Raw genomic sequence first — 26,168 nt, 5'->3', positions numbered from 1 at the left:
CTTAAACTTGGGTAAGAACTGAACCAGAGACCAGTCAAGCTTTTCAGAACATTTCAATAAAAACATCACCCACCTTCTGTTTTGGAAGAGCAAACCTTAACATCTAGGTAAAACTTAGTCATAGGATTCATTTGGCATCATATTACAGATTGTTCTGGGGATGTGTTAGGAGAGAAACAGAGGATGTGTTCGGCTGGAAGCAGGGAGATGCGCTTCCTTGTCTACTAGCTTGACTTTCAAGGACCTCAACTCAGCAAGCTAATTGCAGAGATACATCTCTAACGAAGATGTTGATGTCTGGGTTTACAGAGTAACACTATGTTTGTAGGAAAAAAAAGTTGAGTTTTGAGACATTCAGAATTTTAATTTGAATACCTATTTCTACCAGAAACAACTTCACATAAATCCAAATGAAGTTTTTATTCTATTGAATATTTATTTGTTCCATTATGAATAGTTAAAGTTTTTGTTCAATAGCAAAAATAACTGCTTTAGTTAGGAAGTCAGCTTTTCTGTATGAAATTAATAACAAACCCATGCGAAAACTTTGAAATATAGTATAGTTGTCACAAGCATCAGTTTCCAAATCTTGATGTTTTTATTTTTTTTATATTATTGCTTTTCATTGTCTTTAAGTCATAATTGAAACTGATGGCTATTAAGTAGCACTCTCTGACTATATGTTAAAGGTTTGTAGTGTTTTGAATTCCCTGATGAGATTTTCAAAGTTCAGGTTACTGATGCTAGCAGGGCTACAGCTGAATCCAAACTGATAGGTTCTGTTTAGAGAAGGAGGTTTCAGATCATTGCTTTGTTACTGGTTTACAGTTGACTAGTGTAGCTTGGCCTGTAGCGTAATGGCCATGGCCTGTCCTGAGGAATAGTCTAGCATGTTTATTGAAGGTGTTTTCTGTCACTTGTAAAACTTTTCCACAGGACTTCTACAACCTTTTGTAGGTTTTGTAGGTTGAAGACAGTAATTGGCTTCTGGAGCTCGGTTTTTATATCTACAGATGTCACCTCAACAGAATTAGGTTGACCTTCTCCTCAAGACTGCCAAATGTGCTGTGGACCATCCTTGTGTTCTGGCTAAGAAGGGAACTATCCAGTTCTTCCTCTTGTCATGACTTGTGCCAACTCTTCCCTCAAGTGGCCGTGGTTGGAATCAGCAGTGGCAGTGTGGTGCAGTGAGGGACTTATTCTTGCTTCTGTGGGCAATCATCATGTAGGTCTGTAAGAATAACGGGTGAAGAAAAGCACTCCAAGTTTGCAAACGTCCCTTCCCAAATTTGAAAAAGCACAACTCTATTTATTGGAAATAGATAGTCTACTGCTCTAGACCAGAAAAATCAAAGCAGATAAAGAAATACATAAATTCCTTAGTTACCATTAAATCTAAAAAGTATGGCTTATATAAGACCTCGGGTTATTAAAGATCCTTCCAAATGTGCCATCCTGTCCTGAATTAATCTGTCTGTGGAAGCTTTGCTTCTGGGTCACATCTGTAGATGAATTAAGAGAATTGTCCTAAATGTTGCTCAGTTTTTATTGCAGCTGCTTTAAAAGAAAAGCAAAACAAACAAAATCAAACCTCAACCACATCAGCAGGAAAGCACAGATTTGTTCTCTTCATTTTCTGAATTAACTCTTAATACAGCTCAAGAAAAGTAATCTATTTTAAATAATGCCTATTACCATTTGGCTTTTCAATTAAAACTTTGTACACTTTCAATGATAAACATGGCAAAATTATGCATTGACACTCGTTATGTTAGCTTTCCCCCTGGTTTTCAACCTTGGGCAGCCTGTTTCTTAAGGCAGGGAGAGCTCTGTCCCTGAGGCACTGAAGTAGAAGCTGTCTGTGAAGACTTGCTACCGAAAGGCTCACCTGGGCTTTATAAGGGTCTGGTTTATAGTGGTGTTGGTGACTGATAACTCTCTTGAGGTCAGTCCAGTCTGCACAGTGTGGGAAAGGAACAATATTGCTTGAGTCTCTTAGGCCCTCCACTCCTCTGAAGGTAGGATGGGTGTGCAGGGTTTGCACATGCATTCATTTGAAATGCTGAAAATTGCTCGTATTCCCCACATACCTTCCCTTCATTCCCTCACCCTCTCCACAACAGTTTGTCATGTTGCCCTCAACATAGGCCGAGATCTTACCTATATTTTGTGAGAAGTAACTCTCCAGTGATAGTGCTCCAGCAAACGGCATCGCATTTGGAAACTGCCCTGATGTGTGGGAATAATTAGAATAGTTAATGCCTGGTCCTTGTGTATCAGTGGTGACTCCCCTCTTTGTTAACCCAATGAGGCTCTGGCATCATGTCATCCTGAGCTAAGATACTTAGTAGCTGTGGTGGTGCTTTGCCTATATCATTTGTTCACTTCATCAAACCGTCTGTGGGTTCCAAAGAACATGCTTGATCTTGTTTTCTTTCTTTTTCTCATGAAAGAACAACTGATTTCCTTCATGAGGGGAAGGGGAGGTGAGTGGTGGATCAGGAACAGAGCAGAAGCAGGGCTGTGGTGGCTTTACTCAGGTGGGCAGCTGAGCTCCACCACAGCTGCTCTCTCACTCCCCTTCCTCAAAGGGGAAGGGGAGAAAACACGTTAAAAGGGACCAAAGGTTGAGATAAGGGCAGGGAGAGCACTCAGCAATTATTGTCACAGGCAAAACAGACTCAGCATAGGGAGATTAGTAAAATTTATTGCCTATTACTAACAAGCTAGAGAAGTGAGAAACAAAGGAAAGAAACTAATAACACCTTCCCCCATCCACCCTCTTCCATCTCCTCCCCCTGAGCAGTGCAGGGGAGCAGGGAATGGGGGCTGTGGTCAGTCCCTGATGCTTCGTCTCCACCACTCCTTCATGATCCCTCTCTGCCCCTGCTCCCCGTGGGGTCCCTCCCACGGGATGCCGTCCTTCTGAACTGAGCCTGCGGGGGCTGCCCACAGGCAGCAGCTCTCCAGGCACTGCTCCCACACAGCTCCGTACCATGGGGTCCATCCCCCAGGAGCAAACTGCTCCAGCACGGGTCCCCCACGGGTGGGCAGCAGCTCCCCCCAGACCCCTGCTCCTGCGTGGGCTCCTCTCCACGGGCTGCAGCTCCGGCCTGGGGCCTGCTCCTGTGGGGGCTCTCCATGGGCCACATCCACCGGGGGCTCCTCCACCCATGGGGGGGCTGCAGCATGGAGATCTGCTCCATGTGGGACCCATGGGCTGCAGGGGGACAGCCTGCTCCACCAGGGGCCTCTCCACAGCCCGCAGGGGAGCTGCTGCTGCCTGCCTGGAGCACCTCCTGCCCTCCTGCTGCACTCACCTGGGGGCTGCAGGGCTGCTTCACTCCTCGCTCTCCCAGCTGCTGTTGTGCAGCAGGATTTTACCCCTTCCTTAAATCTGCTCTCCCAGAGACGCAAATAACATTGTTTACTGACTTGGCTCTGGGCAGTGGCGGGTCCCTTTGGAGCCAGCTGAAACTGGCCCTTAGCTGACATGGGGCAACTGCTGGGCCCTGCTCATAGAGGCCACCCCTGCAGCCCCCCACTACCAAACCCTTGCCACATGAACCCACTACAAGAGGTTAGAGGAACACATACTGAGGCTCATTAGGATGGCTTAAATTTCACCTCAGTCTCTGTAGTGCCTGTGGACTATGGGCAGCTCCCTGCTGCGGGCTGCTGAGTCACTGCTCAAAGGCACTTGACTTTCCACCATCAGCTAGACAGAGACTTCAGGGGAACTCGGCCCTCCGAATACGGGCCTAGCTAGTGCTTTTTTCAGTTTGCTGTTGAGAAGAAGTTTGCTACAACCACTCAGCTCTCAACTCTGTAGGAGTGTGGTTTCACAATATTTCTGTTCGTCATATTTGACTAGTCGTAATAACATCTGTGCCCTTCCAGCAGTATGTTAAGAGGAGGGCTGTTACCAGTTGTGGGGGGTTTCTTCGCCATTCTTTTTTGCCAACATCAGATTACAAATGCAGTCTGTTTTGTCGTGATGTGCTGTGGGCAGGCCAGGAAAGAATCACTGACTGGTTTGTTGAAGGGTAGTGCTGAGCGGAGAGGAGGGGAATATCAGAGGTTCACGAGACTGCAGGTTTTACTCTTACTTATTTTGTTGTTTAATTTTGGTGGTTCTGAGTCAGTATCACCTGTGGAAATAAACATAAATAAATTGCTATTATCACAGATGTTTGTTATTAGCTTGCATTACGATAAGAATATTTCTTTCTTAATCAACATCCAGAGAAAATCTGGATGATCAGAAGAGCAAATGTGCGATCTCAGAGGCAGCAGGGGCTGCCTTTCCATGCTCAGTGCTAGGCAGTATGCAGAAAGCTAACCCAGTGCCACTGCTCCTGTGCTCAACGCAAGTTCACTGATACAGTGATAGCCTACACTGTGAAAGAGCCAAGTGTTGCTGCCCATAAGCTCCACAGATCTCTCAAGTCCCAGTTCAGTGCTTTTGCCAGGGGTCTATTCCTGCTTCGTGTGCTCTTCAGTTAGTGCAAGTGGTGAACTTTCTCTCCTGTGCCTGTATACTTGGTTTTGTTTTGTTTCTGTGGAGATCCTTCCCCGTTCAAGGGAGGTGACAAAGTGCAGTGCGTGTGGCAATGTGCGCTGCTGTCTGTGCAGAGCCTGGGCCCCTCGCGCTTCCCTGCGAGAAGAGCACTTTGCTTCTGGCCTGGTCGTTATCAGCCCTGCTGATTTGCCTACTGAAAGCCAGAAACCATTCACTTGTAGGCACTGGATTCCTAGTGTGTTAGGAACAAAGTGATAACTGGGAGTTACCAAAGCTGAAATGCATTTTCCTTCTACTCTGGAAGCTGGGCACGGGGATAGATACAGCATTTTTTGGCACCGGTGCAAGCAAGAGCAGTTGCTGGCCGCCTTCTACCCTCACTCACACTAGCACACTGAGGTATCTCGGCAGACCTAACTGGAAGGTGATCAGGGTTAAAAACAACTCACCAAAATAAATAGTAGGCTTAATTTGGATCAGTTCCTCCTATGGATCACCGCTTGGATCCACAAAAAAGTTATGGGAGAAGCAATGAGGTATCTTGGCACGGGAAGGCCACTGGTAGGAGACTGGACTAGACCCGGAGCCCAAAGCCATAGGTGTCAGGAAGGGTTTAAAAAAGAGGGGCACAACTGCACAGGAGAACTATTAAATGCAGAAGGGAGCAGAGGGAAAGAAAAATAATGGATTTTTTTTCCAGTGCTTCATGTTATGATGGGACTGTACAGGAAAGCTTGGTAATTGAAAAAGGAATTTGCACTGGAAGGGCTCCCAGTACTGCAGCGATTGGTAAAATGCTCAAATCGTTTTTGTTAGGTATAAGGGAGTAATCTAACTTTTGCTTCCAGTTTCACAGACATTGACTATATGGCATATCAAACTTTGGGGTCAGTGTTTTACACTTGCATTTTCTCTAACTGGAGCCCAGTTTTTAGGGTGTCTGCAGGTTTCGCCTAGCTGAATAAAATCCAGGAAACCCTGTCTGTGTGTTAGGATGTCTGTGCTCATGTGTCTGGTTTAACTGAAGTTGTGTGGCCAGAACTGTAATGTCAGACTTGAAAGTGACATTTTAAGAACAGCAAAATCAGTTCTTAGTAAATTACTGGAATTAGTGTAGATTGCAGCCTGCTGGTACAAATTAGGGATGCAGACTTCAGACAGCACAGGAAATGCAATAAAATTAATGTTCAGAAACCTGTCAGATGGAGAAGCAATACAGAGCATGTGCATAAAGTGGAGAGGGAAGTGGTGTTCAGCTGTGCTCACATGCTCGTTGGACTTTAGTTTCTTCTTCTCTGAGTAATAGTGCCCAAGTGGTGTGTTGTGGTGACGTACTCGGTGACGGGGTGACTGCAGGGCGAGGAGGAGCTCACAGCAAAGCTCTTCCCAGTGGCTCCGTCCTCTGCGAGTCCCAGTTGCACCGGCTGGGTTTTGTCATCTCTCCCATAACGTGGGTCAGGCACATCCCGCTCCCGCAGAGGCCCTCTCCGTTTTCTGCCAGCCTCACCAGATTCCCAGGTGTCCTCCTCCCCGTGCAGGGCGCGTGGAGCTGAAGCCATTGCTCACGTGTTGTTCCTCCTTTTTGTTCGCAGGGGACGGTCTTCAGCTTGGAATCGGAGGAGGAGGAGTACCCCGGCCTGATCGCAGAGGACAGCAATGACATCTACATCCTGACCAGCGACAACTCGGGACAGGTGAGCCCCCCGGAGTCCCCCACAGTGACCACGTCGTGGCAGTCGGAGAGCCTGCCCGTCTCCCTGTCAGCGAGCCAGAGCTGGCACACGGAGAGCCTGCCCGTCTCCCTGGGACCCGAGTCCTGGCAGCAGGTGGCCATGGATCCTGAAGAAGTCAAGAGCCTGGACAGCAACGGAGGGGGCGAAGAGAGGAGCGAGAACAACTCCTCCAACTCAGACATCGTCCACGTGGAGAAGGAAGAGATTCCGGAGGGCATCGAGGAAGCGGTGGTGTCGGCAGCTGCTGCGGAGACTATGCAGGCAGCGTTTCCAGCCCCCCCTGCTCCTGTACAGCAAGCAAAAGCACCTCAAGCTGAAGCTGTGGCTGCCGAAAAAGCACATCCCTCCGCGCTTCCGCGTGCAAAACAGGAGGAAAAGGGAAAAGCGGCTGAAGAGCTTGTTGAACCCGAAATCCCCGCGCTAAGTAAACCTGTCCCAAAGTTAGCCCCGTCAGAAGAAAAGGCTGCGCCAGAACCTGAGAAAATACTGCTGCCAGGGGAAACAAAAGCGGGGAAGGAGGGCCGTTTGGAAGAAATAGAAGAGAAATCCTCCGCGGCAGAGGAGAAGCCGATCTTATTGCCGGAAGGGAAATCTATACTGCTGTACGGGGGGGCTGCCGCCGTGGCGATACTGGCTGTGGCGGTCGGGGTAGCGCTGGCGCTTCGAAAAAAGTAACAGAGCTCTCCGGAGGAGGAGGAGGAGGGAGAGAGAAGAGAGCCCGATCCAATTTTTGTAGTTGTGTTACCTAAAGGTTGAGCTGCCTGCTGTTTAATTGGACATTTGAGCAACGTAATGGTGACGGGGTGAGGTCATTCACTAAGCCTCCAGCTATGGACAATCACGTTTTTAGTAGAATTGGGGCGGGGACTGGTTTTTCGTGATTAAAGTACAGGGGTATTTTTAAAATAATAATAATAATAATAATAAATTCTGCAAATTTAAGGACTGAAGTGCAGGTGCTGAAGAAAGGGGTGCTCGTACTCTAGGAACTGGAATGGAGAGCCCCCAGGGGAAGGGGAGAGCCAGCTGCTGCCAACCCCTGGAGTTTTTGGCTTCTCAGAGTGGCCGCTGTCGCAGCTGTGCTGGCTTGTCACTTCCCTTTGCGCCCCACGTCAGCCACCCCCAGTCCTGCAGCGAGAGGCTGGTCTCCCTTTTGTCTCGGCTTCCTCTCAGGTACTGCACTGCTCCTCGTAACCTCGCAGGTGCCCCCTAACCCCCCGTGGGAGAGTGCTTCTTCTTACCTCTCTGCTCACACCTGGATCGGCCCCTAGCAGCTCCCGAAGCCCCCGTCCCCTACAGATGCTGCCTCTCTGCGGCTGTGTTCCCTCCGAGCACCCTGGGGGAGGTTGGGGAATCCCTTGGCTCCGCTCCTGCCCGCCCCCCTCACTGCCACCCCCCAGTTACCAGGCGCAAGGTAATGCTGGACACGGGGCCGTTCGGTGCTGCGACACCAGCAGAGATACGGCAAAACTCCGTGTGAAAGGGGGGCTGGTGATGTTCCCCCAGGATATTCAGAGGTTAAACCCTGTTGTGCCCTGTGTCCTGCTGCGGTCTGCATCGTTCACAGGGGAAGCGCAGCGTGCTTAGTCCTGGCTGTGACAGAACCCGGGTGCACGGAGCAGTGGCTCTGGTACCCGAGCAGAACAGCATTAACCATCTCCTGTTTGCCCACAGTGCCACTCAGTGCAATTTCGTTTGCGATTCTGAGCCTGCCATTGGCTAAATTTGCAGGTGAGGAAGTTGCTTTGGAAAAATAAACCCCCTCATCCTGCAGTCACACCATTTCCAATGTGTGCAAAGAGAAACCCAGAAGGTGTCACCGTGCACCAGTCACATCAGATCCAGCCGCACGTGGCTCCTCCAGCGCCCGTCTGTGTCTGGCCTTGGCTGGGCCGGAGCTGAGCTTTCCAGGCAGAATTCGTGGTGCATCTCTGAGGGTTTGTGCTGGCGCCGTGGCTTAGAGCAGATGGAGGGAGGTGAGAGGGGACTTGGGATAATGCAGAAATGGAAATGTGAGCTTCCTGTATGAGCTTACTCCTCATAAAGCACAAACACAAGGTACTTTATTTCTAAACGATGATAGCTAGAGTATTTCTCGTAACGAGCCTGTTTCTTAAGTAACCTGATAATCCAGAGATTTTGGCATATTCTCTATTTTAGCATATCCTTGCCACATTTTCCTACCCCACCCCATATCCCAGTATGCTGGTAAGTCAGTAAGAACCTGGCAGAGCCTAGGGAATTTTTTTTGTTTAAGCTTTTTTGAGAGTGGATTTTTGTAGGAAACTTGGGTTTTGAACTGTGTGAGGCTGAATGTGGAGAGGAAGGAGTGTTGCGTATGTACTGCTGCTCGCTCGGGTGCTCTGGGCTCCACTGTTGACCACAGATGGCTCTTCTGCTTGTGTGTAAGAGGTGGCAGGTTATCCTTAAAACAAAAAAATCAACATAAAAACTAAACATACACAAGGTTGTCAAATAGAAGTGACTTTTTTTTTTTTTCCCCATCTTTCTCTGTGTTCCCTCTCATTGCTGTACTGTGCTGGCCTTCATCCATTGCCCTCCCTCCTGGTACCTCATGGGGGCTTTCCTCGCTCTGTGGAGAGGCGTCTTTATGCTCCTTTTGTCACAAACATGCAAGTTTACAGTTTTGCTTCGTTTCACGTGGCACGACAGTGTGTATTGACGAGTGGTGTGCGCTGCGAGGGGAGGAGGCTGGTGCCAGGTGGCAAGGGCTGCTTTGCTGCCCGGCGAGGCAGGAGAGGCCTCCCCTCTGCTGCTTTGCTGGTGGCTTTGTGTCCTTCTCGTGTTAACCCCGTCTCCTTGCTGGAGGTGAGGCAGCTGTTTGGGAAATGCCCCGTCTGCAGCTGCTCCGTGGGTTATGCAGAAGTACCTAAATATGCTCGGAAGCAGGGATGGGGTTTTTTGGATATGCTGGATAACATGTGCTAGTTGGGGAGGGACAAGTTGTTCCTTTGGCTCTTCTCTCTCAAGTGGTTGTTTTACTGGTAGTGTAGGAGATGAGCACAGGACAGATGACAATAAATCTACCAGGGAAAAGTCCCTGGCTTGCTGATGTAAGAGCCCGATGGGGCATTAGGTCAGCATCTTTTTCTGTACGCAGCAGTTTGAAGAAGGCAGCAGCAGTAAGGAAAACAAACGTGGTGGTGGTGGTTGGTAGGCGTTTTCATGGTGGTGTGAAGGCCTCGAGCACCTGGTGCTTCGCAGCACTTCATGGAGCAGCAGCTGCACCGCTTTGTGCTTGGTTGAGGGGCCCCTTCTTGTTCTTCCCATCTTTAGGGTCTTGTAGATTGGACAATTCAAGAAGCGTTTGTAACTCTTTCTCCCCCATCCCTCTGTGAGTTTAGAAATAAAAATCTGTCGTGTCTTCCTCTTTCCTCGAGGAACACTCCACTAGCCAGAAGGGTTGGGTCTGGAGGTTGGAGTCCTGTGGTCAGAGCTGGACCCGGCCCTCTGGCAGTCACCAGCGGGGCTGTGCAGGCTCAGGCAGCAGCGCTCTGACTGACTGGAGTGCCAGGCTGCGTGCTGTGGGGGCATGAATTAGCACATGGACAGGCTTTGTCCTGTCTGCAGGTACAGTAAAGTCACCCCAGATGGCACGGTGCAAGCACCCGGGACTTCATGATGCACCCGCTCTTGCAGCTGGCAAAGGCAAGGCAGGAGCTGTATAGTGAGGAAAAGGCAGATGATAGAGTTATTCTCATGTGTGTTACTTATCCCCTTCCCAGAAGTGCCTCGATACGTCCTTGAGTGGCCTGTACCTTAACGAAGTATCTACCTTAGACCCCTTCTTTCCTCTTCACCTTATCCCTGGCTGCAGCACGTCGAGCTGAGGTCAAGCAAAGGGCTGGAGCTGCACAGCGTGCAGGGCTGCCTCTGAACGGCCCTGGACACAGCCGGGACCTGGCTGGGCAGCGAGTGCGGTGTGTAACTGAAGTGAAGGTGAAAAGCTTGGTCTGTTCTCATTGCGATGATTGTAGTAGACAAAAATAATCTGAGGCCGCAACGCCTGCCCTACCTTCAGCCACAGCGGTGTGGCAGCACTAGCAAAGCCCCAGGAAGGCAGCTGTTGCTGGCCTGGCTCAAGTAGACATGCTGCTGATGGCACAGGCTTTCATTCCCTGAACCAGCACCAGCTCCTGCTACACGGCAGCTGCGGGGGTACGTGGAGCCCAGGCTGCAGCAGGACGCAGCGTGCCAGGCAGGACACACTCAGCTGTAGGCACGTTGTCCTCCAGCTGGTTGCACCAGAGAACATTTCCAGCGAAGCACGGTGAGGGGAGGCACGTTTAATCCACCAGTATTCACAGCAGTACCGCCAGCTGCAGGCGGTGCCCGGGCTGTAGTGTTACCAATACATCCAGGGGAACCAGACTCCACCGCTCGGCTTCACCGCCCCACCCAGCTGACTCCATCACTTTTTTTCCTATTCGGAGCCGACCCCGTCTCGGTCTCCTAGATGGGCTGATTGCTTCCTCCTGGCCAGAAGGCTCCGGGTACACTGCAGGAGAGGGGGAGCTGCAGTGGGCTTCCAGTGGAAGCTGCTTTCGATCTCCCTGCAGTATTTGCAGGGGGGGCAAGGAAACACTGTTGGTTTGGACAGAACAAGCTGCAGAGGACGCATCTGATTGCTATACCTTTAGGGGGTCTCTCCCCATTTTTAACTGGCAGTATAAGCTTTTATTCAAGCAGCAGGCTAAAACCCACTTGGTTGGAGTAGCAAAGTCTAATAGGACTGATGCTGAGGGGTGTGTGCTGCGGAAATCTTCCAGCAGGCTTCTGCTGGGTATCAGCAGGCAGGGGCTGACTTGGGGGATTTCAGGTTCTGTTCCCGAGAGGAGTGCCTGGGGGATGAGACCCTGAAGGGGCCTGAGGTCACCCCTTGCCCAAGGAACCGGTCGTATTACTCCTTTTAATATGCAAGTGCAGCCCTCTTGGGGAAAACTGGCTAAAGCTTCTCGTGCCATTTGGTTAATAAAAGTGTTTCCACCTTTAAAAGAAAGTTCTTTCTGGCTTCGTTGTTCCAGGGTCAGTTTAAGTGAAGGGGTATGAACCTTTTTCCCTCTGCCAATGGGACACTGCTGTAAGACCATGCCCCCAGGTTGCACTTTAATAAATGGTACAGTTTTCAAAAACAAAACCTAGGTGGTGGGTTTTTTTTCCTCCTTTCCCCTCTTCAAGTGTAGAGGCTACATAACAGTGAAGGTTGTCTTCATTAGGCAAGGTCACAACCAGTGTGCAGCTGTGTTACCCCTCACAGCATCAGAAGGAGAATGGCACAAGAACACGTGCAGAAGACCCACACCTCCTGAGACAGAGCCAGGTAGAAATTCAAATCCTTATGGAAGTACAGTTCTTGAGAACAGACATTTTTATTTAAAAAAAAAAACAAACAGCAAAAACACTACAGTATTTACATTGTTTCTTCAGGGGCAGCTGAATCACAGGCAAAACCTCAGCCACCTTGTGGGTGAGCGGTTCAAGTATCAGAGACCCTGAGTCCACGTTTGCTAACTGAACCTGAGACACAACCACAAGAGGTTGCTGACGAGAGATGCCAGGTACACCGCCGGGCGCACGGCTGTTGCCTTCTCTCCCCTTATGGCAAGCTGTGCTAAAGCCAAAGCCCACCTTGCCTCCAGCACAGCCAGATCACATTCCCCACAACAATTTGCCCTTGTACCTAAAGTTTGATTTTTCAAGCAACCCCAGGTTGGTGTGGATGATGTAGCACCTGCATTTTAGCCTTCCCTGGCCAAACACTCGTGCTTTCTGAAAGGCTGCTTGCTGCCAGCACCCCTCTAGGGCGGAGCTGCCCCCCCCACGCAGGCCGTGGTGGGCTGTGCTGATAAACCCCCCCCTTCTACAGCTCGCTGCCTTCCCGGGAAGGGCTCACCCACAGCAGGGCCCAGCTGCAGCACAAAAGGCTGCAGAACCTGACAGCTGGTGAGGAGAAACAGGGAGGGATGGCTCAGTGCCCACTGCACCCTCCCTGCACTACATCTGCTACCAACAGGGACAGGGGAAGAAAAGGAAAGGAAAAAAACCCAAGCTGGTGAATTAGACGGGGTAAGCGCTCTACCTTGCAGGCACTGGCAGACCTGCCATGCAGCTCCCACTACCGTCATTGCCATGCCAGTCTACAAAAGCCTATCTACAAAGCTCTGCCTTCCCTTTCACAGCTGTATTCCAGAAGTTAAGAACAGGAGAAGTCATTTTAGCATCTGGATTTGCTCAAAGTCTTCAGGAGCCCGTTCTCCACACCGAGGGCTGGAGCTCTCTCACTCGCGCAGCTGCAGGGGAAGAAACAGAACCAGCATCAGCCACTGAGCCTTGCCGCCCCCGGGAGGGGAGGGCAGCAGCAGCACGGCCTCTGCTGCAGGGGAGCGGGCAGGGGCTGGCTGCAGCCTCTCCAGCTCCCGAAGTCGGCAAGGCAGAGACACGAGCCAGGCGCTCTGGGGGCTGCTGTCCCGCTGCCCCACACCCAGGCCACCTCTCTGCCACTAGGGTGACTGCGTGGACAAGAGGCAGTCACAACTTTCTGCCCTACAGAATAAATCCCGTCTGCTGGGTGCTGCAGGGACGGGCAGCTCCTCCCCACCAGGCAGCTGGTTACTCCCAGGGACACGACCTAGGGCACTGAGGTCTGGCTGTAACCCGCAGAGCCGCGGGGCCGTGTCAGCACTCACCATTCTGGCAACGTAGCCGTGGAAGTGCTGGCTGATGTAGTTCACAGTGGTGCTGAAGACACGCTGGAGAAGGAAGGGCACCTTGTTTGCCACTTTCTTCGTTAGGACCATCGCTAGCACCAGCATGGCCTTCTCTCGTTCCAGGTCTGAGGGGATGGCTCGTGCAAGCACTTCCACGGCCTGCGACAGGCACCGGGTTATCTCCTGTGCAGAGAGAGAGGGTGTCAGTGCAGCAGCTGTGGGAGAAAGGGGTCTTTGTCTGGCACCCGCCCGGGTGGGGTGGCAGAGATGACAAGGCGAGTTTCAAAGAAGAGCCTTCAAACAGGCAGGAGCTAGAGATGGGGTCCAAACACTGTCTTCCTCAAGCAGGACATGTGCACGTGCACACATCAAGCTACACCAGTGTTGTGAAAAATCAAGGCCTGCCCGGTCACGTTTGTCTCTGCCTTACCGAGGACTGAAAGCTTAGGCAATGAAACTGAAGCCTGGAACCTACCTGGGTGGACAGCAAGACCCGAGGAGTGGGGAATGCCATTGGTTTGTGTATTTGCTAAGTGCGGGGGGTCAGAACAAGAACACCCCCCAAAAAAAAAGTCCTGCCTTTTCAGAAAAGGCATACCCTCAAATCAAAGGCAGCACTAGCCTGTAGAGCATAGGAAACTTCATCACAGGCAGAGGAAGACAAACAAGCCAAATAGCCAGTTATATCTTGAAGATGCCAAAAAGGTCTCTGGAGATACAAGTTGTGCTTCTGGATCCAATCCAGGGAAGAAAGGTTTAATACCACAGGCCTCCAATTATTTCCCTTGCAGAGCAGCGAGGCACAGCAGATGCTGGGCCAAGGACCAAGGCACATGACACCATTCGGTGGGGCAGACACCGCAGTGAAGTGCAGGTCACCCACCCAGGCCAAACCCCAGCACTACTCCCAGCGCTGACAGCCTGTAAGCTAAAGGGTTAGGGCACTGTGGAAGGAAGCACTGGGTTTCACCACTTATTGCCTCACAGTGTACAGTAATAAACACAAACCAAGCTTCTAGGAGTGCTTTTGCACATGTGACAAGCAACAGACCAACAGGACCCAGCATGAGTTCAAAGATCTTAAGGACGAATACTGAACCTTAACCAGACAGTTGATTTTTAAAGATAAACCCTTGAGACAACAAAATAAGGGACAAACTACCTCAGCGTCAGTCCTTGTCCACAACTACCTCTGTTTCCCCATCTGCAGAAAGGGAACAAAGAGCACAAGTAACCCACTTGGCAGGACAAAGGCTGCCCCAGCACACAGCTCCATCACAGCATCAGCTCTAGTAAAATCTTCACATCAAAGTTCAGTGTTAGGGCTGTGTGTTAAAATTGCAATAATTAAGGCATAAAAACTGCAGAGATGCATGACAAGTCTGCTGCTCCTGAGTTACAGCAGGAAGGATCTGCTAGTAAGGTTGTTTTTCACTCACCTCTCTAGACAGATTCTCATTCAGGAAGTGCTGCACTAGATCATTTACTACTTTTGCTTTGACTTCTCTATCCAGCTGGTCTCCAATCTCAGCAAGCTGAGCAGCAATGGTCCGGACAATTTCTTCATTTACCTCAGGGTCAAACACTGCCAACACAGCGCAGGATTTAGTTCACAGGCTGCAGTCAGACTGGGTTCAGTGCAGGTAAGTTGTCCCATGGCATCCTTCCCATTGCCCTTACCAGCCTCCTCCCCACCCACCCCAGTCTTCTCCCTTGTTGTGACAGCTGCCTGTGCTACAGCTCTCTTGAGCAGCCAACAACTCATTTGCTTAAAAATGTGTTTGCTTTTTAAGCTGTAGTGTAAGTAAAGTGCTGCATCACCCTACACAAAAAACTTGAGGAGGGGAGTCAGAACATATCCAGCCAAGATCTCTGCAGGACTGCTACAGCCAACACCCTGCCTAGGGAGGGAAAGGGAACAGAGTGAGAACGATTTTTCAAGTGAAAACTGTCAGGACCCGTGCCTTAAGCACTACCTAAAACCAAGCATCTCCTTTTGGAGAAGCTTCCCATTGTTGCTTTGGGGTGTGAAATCAATAGTTCTCTATGATGGCTGCATATTTACTACAGCAGTTCCTCTTCGTGCTCCTTGGGTTGAGATCAGAGTGCCAGCTGACACATCCTGGGCAAGGGGCAACAGCCATGCTGCTCATGGCAGGTGGAACAGGAACAGCACGAGAAACTATGTGAGGAGCCATTTCTGCCACACTGGTACAGCACAAAGGGATTCGTTCAGTACCAGAAGAGCTGCTCCAAAAGCCTAGCCCAAGTGCGCAAACTCCTTGAGGAGCAGAGTGAGGCCTAGCAGAACTGCTGAAGATCACATTAAGGACAGCAATCATCAGTACCAGTTTTGTGCCCCTTGTCTGACGGGCTGCCCAGGGTGGCAGGTGCTCCAGAAATCCCCTTCAGAGAAGGCGTGTGGGAAGGAGAAGAGAGCACTCACCTTGCTCACCGTTCTGGAAGTGGCCGCTCCGATTCCCATCGGTCTGAAGCTCGCCATCACTGTCACAGTAGAGGATGTCTTGCAGAGGATACACGATCCCCTGGCTTCGTAGGGACGGCAGCTGCTCTTTAAACTCACAACCAGAGGATTCCTCCAGGAAAGCAAACAACAGCATGCGCTCCATCTGGTTAAATCCACCGCTATGGATATCCTAAACATGAAGGAATCACTGTTAAGCCCAAGTCCCACTCAGTAGGTCTGTGCAGATTCCGTTTTCCCATCAGTGAACACCTTTTTCTGGCCTCCTCTGGGCCCATTGCATGATGATGCCCAATTGACAAGACTTGAACAAACTAATGCCAACTCCTGGATGTGCACACAGAGAACTGCCTGATGGCTAACACCAGACAGCTCTGTTCTTACCAACCCACAGCAGAGGCATCAGCTCACCTCTTCCTGCATGTTTCTAGCACTGGCATGGACTAAATCCCTGGTCAGAGCTCTTCTTTTAAAGCACAGCTGTGTACTCAGTACAAGTCTCCTGCTTCCGTTCACAGATCTGCATTTCAAAAGTTTTTACCCCTGTATTTGGGAACTGGGCATTCTGCTTCCATTACTGAGATAAGCCAACAGCTCCCCACTTAAATGTCAGAACAGTAATGAGGTAAGGAATGGAGAGAACAGCATCAGCCTTCAAAATCTACAGCTTTTATTTCTTTTTTTCATTTGAAAGGGATCTAGACAAGCTCCACAATAAACCCCCTCAGATGCCTGTGGCATCATATTTACTTGGGAGGAGACTGGGCAAGGAAGCGGAACAAGGGCAACACATCTGGAAGTGGAAACAAATGGGAAGTAAGGTGCATGATCAAGCACCAAGAGAAAGCACACCTCCCACGACCCGAGCATGGGTGTCTGCAGACAGCAGCAACAATCCCCAGAACAACCCACTGGAACTGGCACCAGATTTATGGCCAGAAGAGTTAAGGAAAGGCAGAGGAAAGAGGGCTAGAATTGTACCTTAACATGAAGTGAGGTACAGACAGCAGCAGACATTTCAACAGCAGTTTAAATGTTTAGCAAAGACTTTGTGTGTGATAAATAGTAGCTTCAGAATTGTGTTTAATATCACACAAAGCACTAATGAAGTGATCGCAGCAATGTGTCAGTTTATTAGTTTTAGTAATTTGCTGCTTAATCAGACATTGTAGGCTCTTAAAATCAGTTGCATCTCAAGTCTAAAGGGAGAGTCTCACACTGAGGTAACGAGGAAGCAGCTTGCAAACTAAGTGTTTCCATCTGCTTCTTGTTTGCATTCGTGAGGGAGAGGAGCAGCACCAGAAACCCCAGCATGAACTCTGGGGAAGATGAGCCCAACATTTTGAAACCCAGCCCCTTCAGGGCATCTCAGAGCAAGTGCACAGGAGAACCAGCGACTTCAGCCCCATTTGAAACCAACCTGTTCCATGATGGGTTCAGAAACAAAGCAGCTCTCGTCACCCGCTGCTTGAGATCAAAGTCCTTGCCCTGCAAGAGTGAGAATAAGTGGGGAAAGGCAAAAAGTAACTCCTGCATACACACGAAGAAGGCCCCCCACACGCAGAGATACTGCATACTGGCTGAAGATACTGGCTGAAAACAGGCACTGCGTTCCCACCCAGCCTTCTTCACCCCAGGCAACAGCCTGCCTGCTGCACAGGCACCCGCTGACCCCAAACGGGGTGAAAGCACCTGAGAGCCCACCTGGCCAGATCACCAGCTAGCCACCAAAGATCTGGACTCACGATGACAGACCCTAGTTTATTGTAGTAACTATTTAAAACACAGATGTGGAGGGGTAAGTGTGCAGGTGGGAAAAGAGGGAGGAAGTGAAAGCAGAAATGAATTCAAACTCTGAAGGAAGCCGCAGTAACAGCTTCAAGAGACCAGGAATTTCCCAGCTTTTAAAGACTCTCAGAAGTCCCCAGAACCAAAACACAACCTCAAAGATACTTTTTTTTTAAAAAAAAAAAAAAAAAAAACAAAAAACAAAAAACACAAAACACAGTAGCCCGCAGGCAGCCTTTAAGCCATGGGCTCTTTTCACTTAATCATTATGCTGAACTTCTGGATTCCTAAAACAGATGGCTTTGCATCACGCCGTTTCTCTGTTCAGTTCAAATCCGTGCTGCTGCCACTCACCTCGACCCTAAGGAGCGTGCTGCCTGGTTAGAACGCAGTCCCCTCTGATTTCCTGGGACCTGACAGGAAACAGGACAGGACAACCCTTCTCTGGGGCTTTGTCTTTGCTGGAAGAGAGAGAGAGAGATGGTGATTAAGGTGGGAGAATTTGATAAGGCATCCCTGGAATCAAGAGAAGATTGGGAAGTTAGCATTAAGTCAGCAGCAGGACCTTGGCTTTGTGCAGGGAGTCACCCAGATCAGGAACTCACCTGTAAGCTAAATCCTCAACTTGCAGATTTTGTGTATAAAAGTTTCCATTCAAAGCAATTCAGCCCAGAACAGAGGTGTCTGTGTTACCAGTAGGGAACAGGGGAGATCCTTTGACACGAAGGCCCGCCGAGTTAACCACCACCTCCTGAGCTACCACAGCTGAGACCACAGGAGGCATGAAGCCGCACTGAGCCTGTGCTGCCCACGCCACACCTGCCTCAGACCCACACTCACTGCAGCGACCCTGGGCTCCCCCAGCACTGCCAGCCCCACCCAGCCCCGGCCGGTGCCAAAAGCTCCACGTGGGACCACAGCATAACCGGTCAGACAAACCCATGCTGCCTGATTTGGGCTCGGGATCTAACTTTGGCATACGAGTACAGGCTGAGCAAGTCTCTCCCTCTTTCCCCATCCTCACCAGCAGATGCAGGGCAGGCGTCCCGCAGCTCTGGGAGGCGCACGGTGCCACTGGAGCCAGGACAGCTGCAGCCTGCACACCAGCACCCAGGTGTGCGAGTGAAAGCAGCCGAGGGGGACTTCTGGACACATGCAGATTTTTTCCCCCCCGAGCATGCCCACGGTTTGCTGGTAGGGCTGCAGGGGCAGAGCGCAGCAGCTCGGGGCGTGCCCATGCAAGCACCTTGCCTGCACAGCTCCCCAGCACGGAGAGGAGCCAGCACGGGGCGCTGGAGCCTTCACGCTCCTCACACAGATTCCTGGAAAGCTGCAGCTTGCCTGGCAGCAGCTCTGAACATCCGAACGCCACATTTGGCGAGCTCTTGGTGCTCTTCAGAGAGACAAGCGCGTGAGCTGGTCCTGGCAGAAAGGAGAGGAGCCTCAGCGCGGCCCCTGCCCTGGCATTGCTCTCAGGGAGGGACCTGCAGCACGTGGGGGATCAGCTCATCATCCCCTTCATCCAAGTTACACTCATCCACAAAAAAATCCACAAAAATAAAGTTATTTTAAAAGCACAAAAATACAATCACCCGTCCTAACTGCAAACTGAGAGGCTGTCCGCTGGGCTGAGCTAAGGGGCTGCCATAAAGAACAGACTAAAACAAAACGTCCCCCTGCACTCCCCGAGTACTTATATGGTAAGAAATTGAGACAAAGCAGCTCTAGGTGGTGATTTCATGAACTCTCCCCACATCAAGCGATCACCACCCAGGCAGTGAGAGCCCCTGAGGGGCTCCAGCCTTTGGCTAAGCAAGCTCCACTTGGGTGGTCACAAACACACCTGAGAACAGGAAGAAATAACTTCTTTCCTGCCACAAAACAGCTCTCTACCATAAAGATAGTTTTTTTTTGTTTTTTTTTTTTTTAAACTACTTGTTCCAGAGGCCTCAAATTTAGGTAACTCCCTTGAATCAATACAAGGGGTTTTGATATTTACAGAGCTCATCCTGAGAAGTCAAACTCCTTCGTGGCAGCTCAGAAAAAAAAAAAAATTATATATATATATATATATATATATATATATATATATATATATAGATCAGACCCTCGAAGAGCAAACCCCTGAATAATCAAATGCAATCACACCAATGCCATCTGAGTTTAATTCATTAAAGCTTTTGAACCCTGAAACCTGTAGATCAGGATTTTAAGACATCTTCCAACGGATGTAAGAAGTTACCTATTATGGGATGAACAGTATCTTTAGTAGGAAAAACGAAAGTAAGATGGAGATGGAGATTACAAACTCTATTTATACTCAGATTCAGAGTAAAACTTGATCAGCTGCTAAGGCTGCTTTACAACTGCTAAAAGCCTTAGAAAGTATTTTATGGAGGACGGTATCTGAGTTAAAATGCCAGTTAATTTTAATGCATTATTCCTCCAGCCTCTGTTGCAGCTCCGCACCGTGTCAAGCAGCCACTCAGCAGAACAGCCAGGAATGAACAGATGCAGCTGTGAGCCTGCTGATCCTCCTCCCCACCAATCTTTCATCTCCTTATTTCCTCCCCCTCCACACCTCGGTGGCCGCTGCCTGCTCAGTTACGAGCTGCACGTTGAAATGGTGCCAGCCCCGTCGAGCTGAATCACTGTAACTTGAGGGAGATCACCTCCAAAACAAACCAAATCATGAAAAAATAGCATAAGCAGCAACCCCTCCTACTCAAACTGGGCACCAGCAGCAAAAGCTGTTCTGTGTTAACGCAGAGCAGAGCGCCCAGCGAGTCCCACTGCTCAGAAGGAGCAAACACGTGGGCAGAGAGAGGCAAAGTTACTCACAACTCCTCCTAGGAGCCACCGCCTGCTCCCGTGGGGCTAGGAAGGACATGACAAACGAGCATTTCTCCTAGCTGAGAAGTGCTGGAAGACCGATAGATGTCCCACAAGGGGTCTGACCTCAGAAGATAAACTCGGAGAGTCCAAAATAGCGAGGGCATCACTTCCCTGTAGCTCTTGCCCAAAAGCTGCTGCAGGGCCCCTGTGGATGTAGGCCTACCTGCACACACCCTGGGCTTTCCCTGGGATCCGACAGCCGGGAACAAGCACGGTGATCTCTTTCCCAAGGCGCTTCTGTCTTCCTGTAAGCCCATGGTGACTTCCAGCAAATACACAGCTGCTAACCCGCCAACACACCTCCATGTCCAACCTGGCTGCACACACCTCTGGGCAGCAGGGGGTGGCACTGCCTCCTTTAGCAGCTCCTCTCAGCCCCAAGACATCCTGTACAACGCCCAGACAGCCCCGCCGTCAGCCAAAGCTCTCACTGTGCTCTGTCGAGATCCTTATCTTTGTTTCACCTTGGCTTGGGAGCCAACTCTTCACAGCAGAAGCCGTGAAAAGGCCTCGGTCATCAAGGGGAGAGCTTGCAGCCTGCGCAGTGATTCCTCTGCCTGGCAGCTGGAGATAAGGATTTATTTTTGGCAGTCGGGATGACGACATCGTGGAGCAAAGGGAACAACAGTACCTGCGGGTCCATCTCCGGACCTGGCAGCCTTCGCTTGTCTGGCGGGCAGAGCCCCTCACGGGAGGGATCACCTTACAGACGGGGTGAGTGGAGCTGATGCAACTCGCTCTGTCTCCTGATGTTTTAAATCCCCATTTCAAACCACAGCCACCCAATTTCACGACGCTCCCCAAAGCGTGCCACAGGGGCAACAGCTTTACAGGAGTCAGCAGCGTGTCTCAGAGCTACCGAGCTCCTCGGGTGAGGGAATATACCCTGCCCTGCCCGTGGGCTCAGGCACACACCACAGCCAGTTCCGTGGGCTTTTTCTTCCCCTTTTTTGAAGAGAAGCATTACTGGAGGCTCTTCTAAAGAGAATAGTTAGACTGACCTTTTTATGAGACATATTTAATCTCCCAGGGGGGCCACATTATTTTTAATTCTGTGCTTTTGGCTGGAGGTTTTGCTGACTACACGCTTACAGCAATCCTCCAGCTGTCAGGGGCAGCTCTGGGACTGCCTAGTGGGAAAAGCCATCCCGCTTCCTCCTCAGCTCTAAAGGCTCTCCCCCAGGCAGCACTGTCAGCAGACAGGAGGGAGCACAGCGCATTGCCAGTCCTCTTTAGAGGGGAAAAGAAGGAAGAAGTGGGCTGCTGTGATGACTGGTTTTAATATCCAACCTCAGGAGCCAGCCTAGGGACGCAGCAGGGCTGGGTTTACTCAGCACGAAGCCTGCAGCTCGGGCTGCCCCAACGCGCAGAGCCAGACCCTGGATTCAGCGGGACCCAAGGGGAACCTGCACATCCCCCTATTTTGGGGACCAGCTGAGGAGACGCTCCAGCCCTTGGAAGGGACTGGACACAGCAGCTGCCACCCCAACTAGAGGACAACACCTCCTCGTCCTGAACACCCAGACTCTGTCCACACGTGCCAGCACGAGCACAGATCAGCCAGGAAAGCAGCAGCGCTGCTTCACCTCGCGAAGGAGGTGCATTTCACTGCTGGTACCGGCAGTAAGGAACGAGCGAGCTGACTGCCTGACTGGGACATCAGGAGAGCCAGGAAGGGAACTGATAAGGAAAGACAGACACGGGGACACTAGCAGCTCCAGAGCCTACCACTGGACCAGAACTACTCCTCCAGGCCCAGGAGGTGGAGGAGTAACCGCAGGGCCTCCTGAAACACAGGAGCTGCAGAGATGCTCCCAGCACAGGATTTTAAATGCAGGATCAGCAGGGGACATGTGGGACTAGGTGTGCAGGAACGGGAAGGGAACATTGTAAAGGAACCCGACCAAAGTCCCCCGCTGAACAAAACCGAGCTTGCTGATGCAATCGGCAGCAGGGCACTGGCCAAGATACTACGCAACGGTGCTGAGCGCAGGACGGGCTCCTCTCAGCACCCCAGGCCACTTGAAGTGGAGCCTGTCCATCTCACCCAGCTCTGAGCACCCTCTATAAAGGAGATTCTTAAGAAATTACAGAAAAAAAGGGTATAAAGTCAGATCCTCACAGCAGCACGCTATGCTGCTCCGGCAGCATGTGCAGCACCATCTCAGTGCTTGAGAACTTCTGCAAAAACACCACGATGCACTTTAAGCAGGCTTCCTTCCTTCCGAAGGTCAGACACACCACAGCTACCAACACCCCTGTCTGCTAGGAAGCAGCCACGCATCAGTACAAGCAGGCAAGGTGATCCTCAGAGAAGCCAGACACCATCCCCTCCGGTGACACGAAGTGTGCTGGCCCTCAGAACCCTCTCCTCTTGTGCTGCATTTCCAACTCTTATTCCTGCCACAGAAATTAAACAGGTGAAGCCAGCAGTAAAATAAAAAGGAGTCATTTTGGTGGAACCTCTTCAGACAGGAGCCCATTCAAACTGTGCAACCAGAAGGGATGGTGACAACACAGCTCTCTCAGATCCAATTCAACTCTTTCGACAGCAACTCACCAGCATTGTGAGGACAAAGAAAGCATGATCTCTGCTAAGCACCTTTAAACAACAACACACAGCTAAGAGAATATTCTCTTCCAAAGAAGTGCAACGGGGCTGTTTGGAAACTGCCAAGCAGCTGCCCGGGGGAAACACCCCTTCTTACTTCTCGGCACCCCGCATCAATCTTCTCCTCGACGTTGCCTCGGGCTCCCCAGCTGTAGGTCCACGGGCGATGCGGAAAAGCGTGGATTTTACTGCGAGAAAAAGCATGACAGTGCACAAAATAATGCAGCCTATTTCACTTTCAGTTTTAGCTTAAGAGGAAACAGATTAATGTTTTGTCCCAGAAAGTGAATGCAAAACCAAATACAAGTGTAAAAATGTCAACGTGAATGTCAGAACAAAACCAAAATACTGCAGCTAGCTGATGCAAGCAGATTTGTTTTGTATAGCTGTTAGTTAATACAAGGGTTAAACAAGCCACTGGGAGTTACACTGATAAATTAACTTGTTTTCCTCCTTTAAGGAGATTAAAAACATCTCAGCAAGTTAGAGAGACACGGCCACCGCCTGTTCGTTCACCGTGACACCGCAGCGAGGACATAGCAGGAACTAACCAAAGGTTGGGGTGCTCTGACAGGAAACACAGCAGGCTTGCTGACACCAACAAAAATCCAGCATCCATAGCCCAGGTGCCCTGCTCACACCTTAGCCAAAGCTGAGGAGGAGGCCTGGGATTATAAAGTCATGTTCTGAGCAAAACACTCAAAGTAAAAGGAGTTCAGAGCCCCAGTGACCCCCTCCCCTTTAGTGGGGAGTGTCACACAGGAGGATATATTGCAGCATACAACCTTTCCCTCATATTCACCACCAAGGACAGCCCAGCCAAACCGCACCATGACCAGGAGGCATGCTTGGGTCAAAAGAGATACAGAATCCTCAGGAAAAGGACCAGCTACATCCATCCTGTAACCATTAACTGATGAGTTTTAACTAGCCCAGCTTCCTCATCCCAAGATAAGCCATCCAAAACTAAAATGGGATCAAACTTCAAGTAGGAGCCTCGCACTTCCAGTCAATCTACAAATTCAACCCCCTAATTAAAAATATTTGCAAGCATTTGGCTTGGTACAGCACGCAGATATGAAGATAACTCCAGCTCCAAATAAAGTGCAATCTGACGCAGGCAAAAAGCCACAGCATGCTAAGAGAAAACCAGAGGAAGGTGCTATGCAAAGAAATATCAGATTTGCTGGTAAATTCAGCTGAGGGGCTGCTAACAGGTGGAAATGAAACCTGCTCTTTTGCAGTCAGTTCCTTTCAATAGAGAAAACCAGTGGCTGGGCTGATTCCCCTAACCCCCTGCTGCTTGGTAGCTCATATCCAGGGGCACCAGGAGCAGCTTTATGGAGGAGCCTACCTTACACAGCCACCACCCTGCAGTTATGTCAGCGGGCCGTGTGTGGGGCTATTACAGGCTCAAGGCTGTATCAGGTATTACGTCCTACTCGCCTGTGCACCCTGCAATAAGGGAAGCAATAACTTCTGGATGCCAAGCCACTCCGGAAAGGTCTCCAGAGGTGGCAGTCACAGGATTTATGTGCCTGCCTGCCTCCAGATAAAACATTTTCATCCTATCACAGCATAATCTGTTCGATCTGCCAGCTCCTCAAGACTTCTGAGGAGCGAGGGTGACCCCGCCATCCTGTTACACAGGAAAAACAATACCAGGAAACAGCCTAACAGGGGTCAGCTATGCCAGGAGTGCTCACGGACTACACACACACCAGCCTTCCCCAATTATAATTACCACAGCTCTTACTGCTCTGGAGTTAACGGAAATCAAAAGCCACCGAGCATCTCTGCAAGGCGCCCACGTTACCCAAGCACAGCCTGCTAGTGCTGGGGGCAAGCACAGGAGTCCCGAGCACGGAGACTCGAGGCTTGCACAGGCAGCACGATCCTGCTGATGGTGTTGGTTAGGCATGGAGCTGGACACGCAGCACACCGAGCTGTGCCAGCTTACACCTGGGTGTAAGAAATCGGCGAGGGGCTGGTGGGACCCCAACGAAGCCACCTAACCAAGTGGTCTTGTGTTTCCTTCCTAAATTCAGCAGATAAGAATAAATACTTAATTAGAAAGAGGAGGCAAGTAAGAATGCAAGACCATGCAGAAAGACCTCCCGTTCAACCAGTATCCTTCACAATGTTATGCTTTCATAAGCAGGTGAAAAAAAGTTTCGGTTTGACTAAAGACCAAAAAAAGATGATAAGAGAACCCCCAATCACCCCCCCAACACACACAAGTGGACTTTTTCTAAAAATCCTTTACAAGGAAAGAGAAAGCACACCTTAGAAACAATTTCCTGCTGGGGAACCACCTCGCTCCTTCCTCCACCAAAGGGCTGAGGAGGCCGTGAACGAAGCGCATGAAATTTTAACCCAGATACCCCAGGAAACACCAGAGCAGGGGGCGCGTTGCTCTGAGCGGAACCTGGGCCTTCCGCACAAAGCCTGGCATAGTTTAACTAATTCTGAGGCGCTGGCGCCCTGATTTTTAGTTAACATTACAGAACATTGTTCTTTTAAAAAAAAAACAAAGTCACCACAGACTCGCTCCGAGAGGCGGGAGCAGGCAGGGGCCGCCCTTCCCTTGCTCCCCCACTGCCACCCCCCATCCCCGCAGCCGCCCCTCCTGCTGGAGGGCAGGGGTCCCTCGGGGGTCCCTGCCGCAGGATCAACCCCCAGTAAGCCCCCGAAAGCCGCCCTCTGGGCTGAGAGCTCCCGGCACGGCCCCACACGGGCTGGGAGAGAGCAGCCGAGGGGACAAAGCCAACGGCGGGAGCAGCAGCGGGTTGACCTGGCGGCCGGCCAGAGCCAGCGCGGGAGGGAGCCCCATCGCGATACCGGCGACAGCGGGGGGACGGGCGGCGAGTTAAACGCAAATAAAAATAAAAACAAGCGGCTGAAGGCAGGGCTCAGCGGGTGGAACAAAGCCAGCCGGCCCGCTGCTGGCCCCGCCGCCTTCCCGCTGCTCTCCTCCCCCCCCCCGGCGCCGCACTCACCCCGCGGGCGCAGCCCCGGTGCTGCCGGCTCCGTCCCCGCGCCGTTGCCGCTCTCGCCCTGCCCCCGCCGCCCGCCCGCCATTTCATGCTTCCCGCTCCGCCCCGCTCCGCCCCGCACCGCCCCTGGGCGCCGGGCCAGCGCCATGGGCCGCCTGCAGGAAGTCTCCCTCAGGAGCTGGTCCCGCTCGCCTTAGCCCTGCTTAAAATAAACGTGTTTCTTTCACAAGGAGATTTCCTCTCAGGCTCGCGCTCCTGCCCAGCGCGCCGAGGCACCCCGCGCAGCCCCTCAGGGATGGGGTCAGGGGAGGGCTGACTGGCGCCAGGTCGGAGACGATCTCGGGGGGTCTCTTCCAGCCTAGGTGATGCTGTGACACCGGGCACCCCGAGGCTGTGGCGAGGGAGGGCTC

At 51.1% G+C, this 26,168-nt stretch overlaps 2 protein-coding genes across 3 annotated transcripts in view; one reads left to right on the top strand and one right to left on the bottom strand.

Annotated features, from left to right (window-relative positions):
• BCL2L13 (BCL2 like 13) overlaps positions 1–10,618 on the top strand; it is a 39,733-nt gene extending 29,115 nt beyond the window's left edge. Inside the window, exon 7 of the mRNA XM_082762651.1 lies at positions 6,115–10,618. Within this exon, the coding sequence (XP_082618777.1) occupies positions 6,115–6,930 (816 nt within the window). The 3' untranslated portion in view covers positions 6,931–10,618. The remainder of the gene's footprint in view (positions 1–6,114) is intronic.
• A 1,008-nt stretch (positions 10,619–11,626) lies between these two features.
• Positions 11,627–25,805, bottom strand: BID (BH3 interacting domain death agonist). 2 transcript variants are annotated; one of them, XM_082784434.1, is made up of 7 exons: positions 25,762–25,805; positions 17,611–17,717; positions 16,889–16,956; positions 15,430–15,640; positions 14,423–14,568; positions 12,963–13,166; positions 11,627–12,566 (listed from the first exon to the last, which is right to left on the bottom strand). In XM_082784434.1, exons 3-7 carry the CDS (start codon positions 16,895–16,897, stop codon positions 12,555–12,557), a joined length of 582 nt encoding a protein of 193 aa, XP_082640560.1. In that variant the 5' UTR covers positions 16,898–16,956; positions 17,611–17,717; positions 25,762–25,805; the 3' UTR covers positions 11,627–12,554. The 2 variants fall into 2 exon arrangements, with proteins under 2 accessions (XP_082640560.1, XP_082640561.1); XM_082784435.1 differs by lacking the exon at positions 25,762–25,805 and adding an exon at positions 22,860–22,880.
• Positions 25,806–26,168: the final 363 nt, after the last annotated feature.

The sequence above is a fragment of the Aythya marila genome (genome assembly GCF_965140915.1).
Source record: "Aythya marila genome assembly, chromosome: 1".
NCBI lineage: Eukaryota > Metazoa > Chordata > Aves > Anseriformes > Anatidae > Aythya > Aythya marila.
This window is presented reverse-complemented; position numbering and strand designations above follow the sequence as displayed.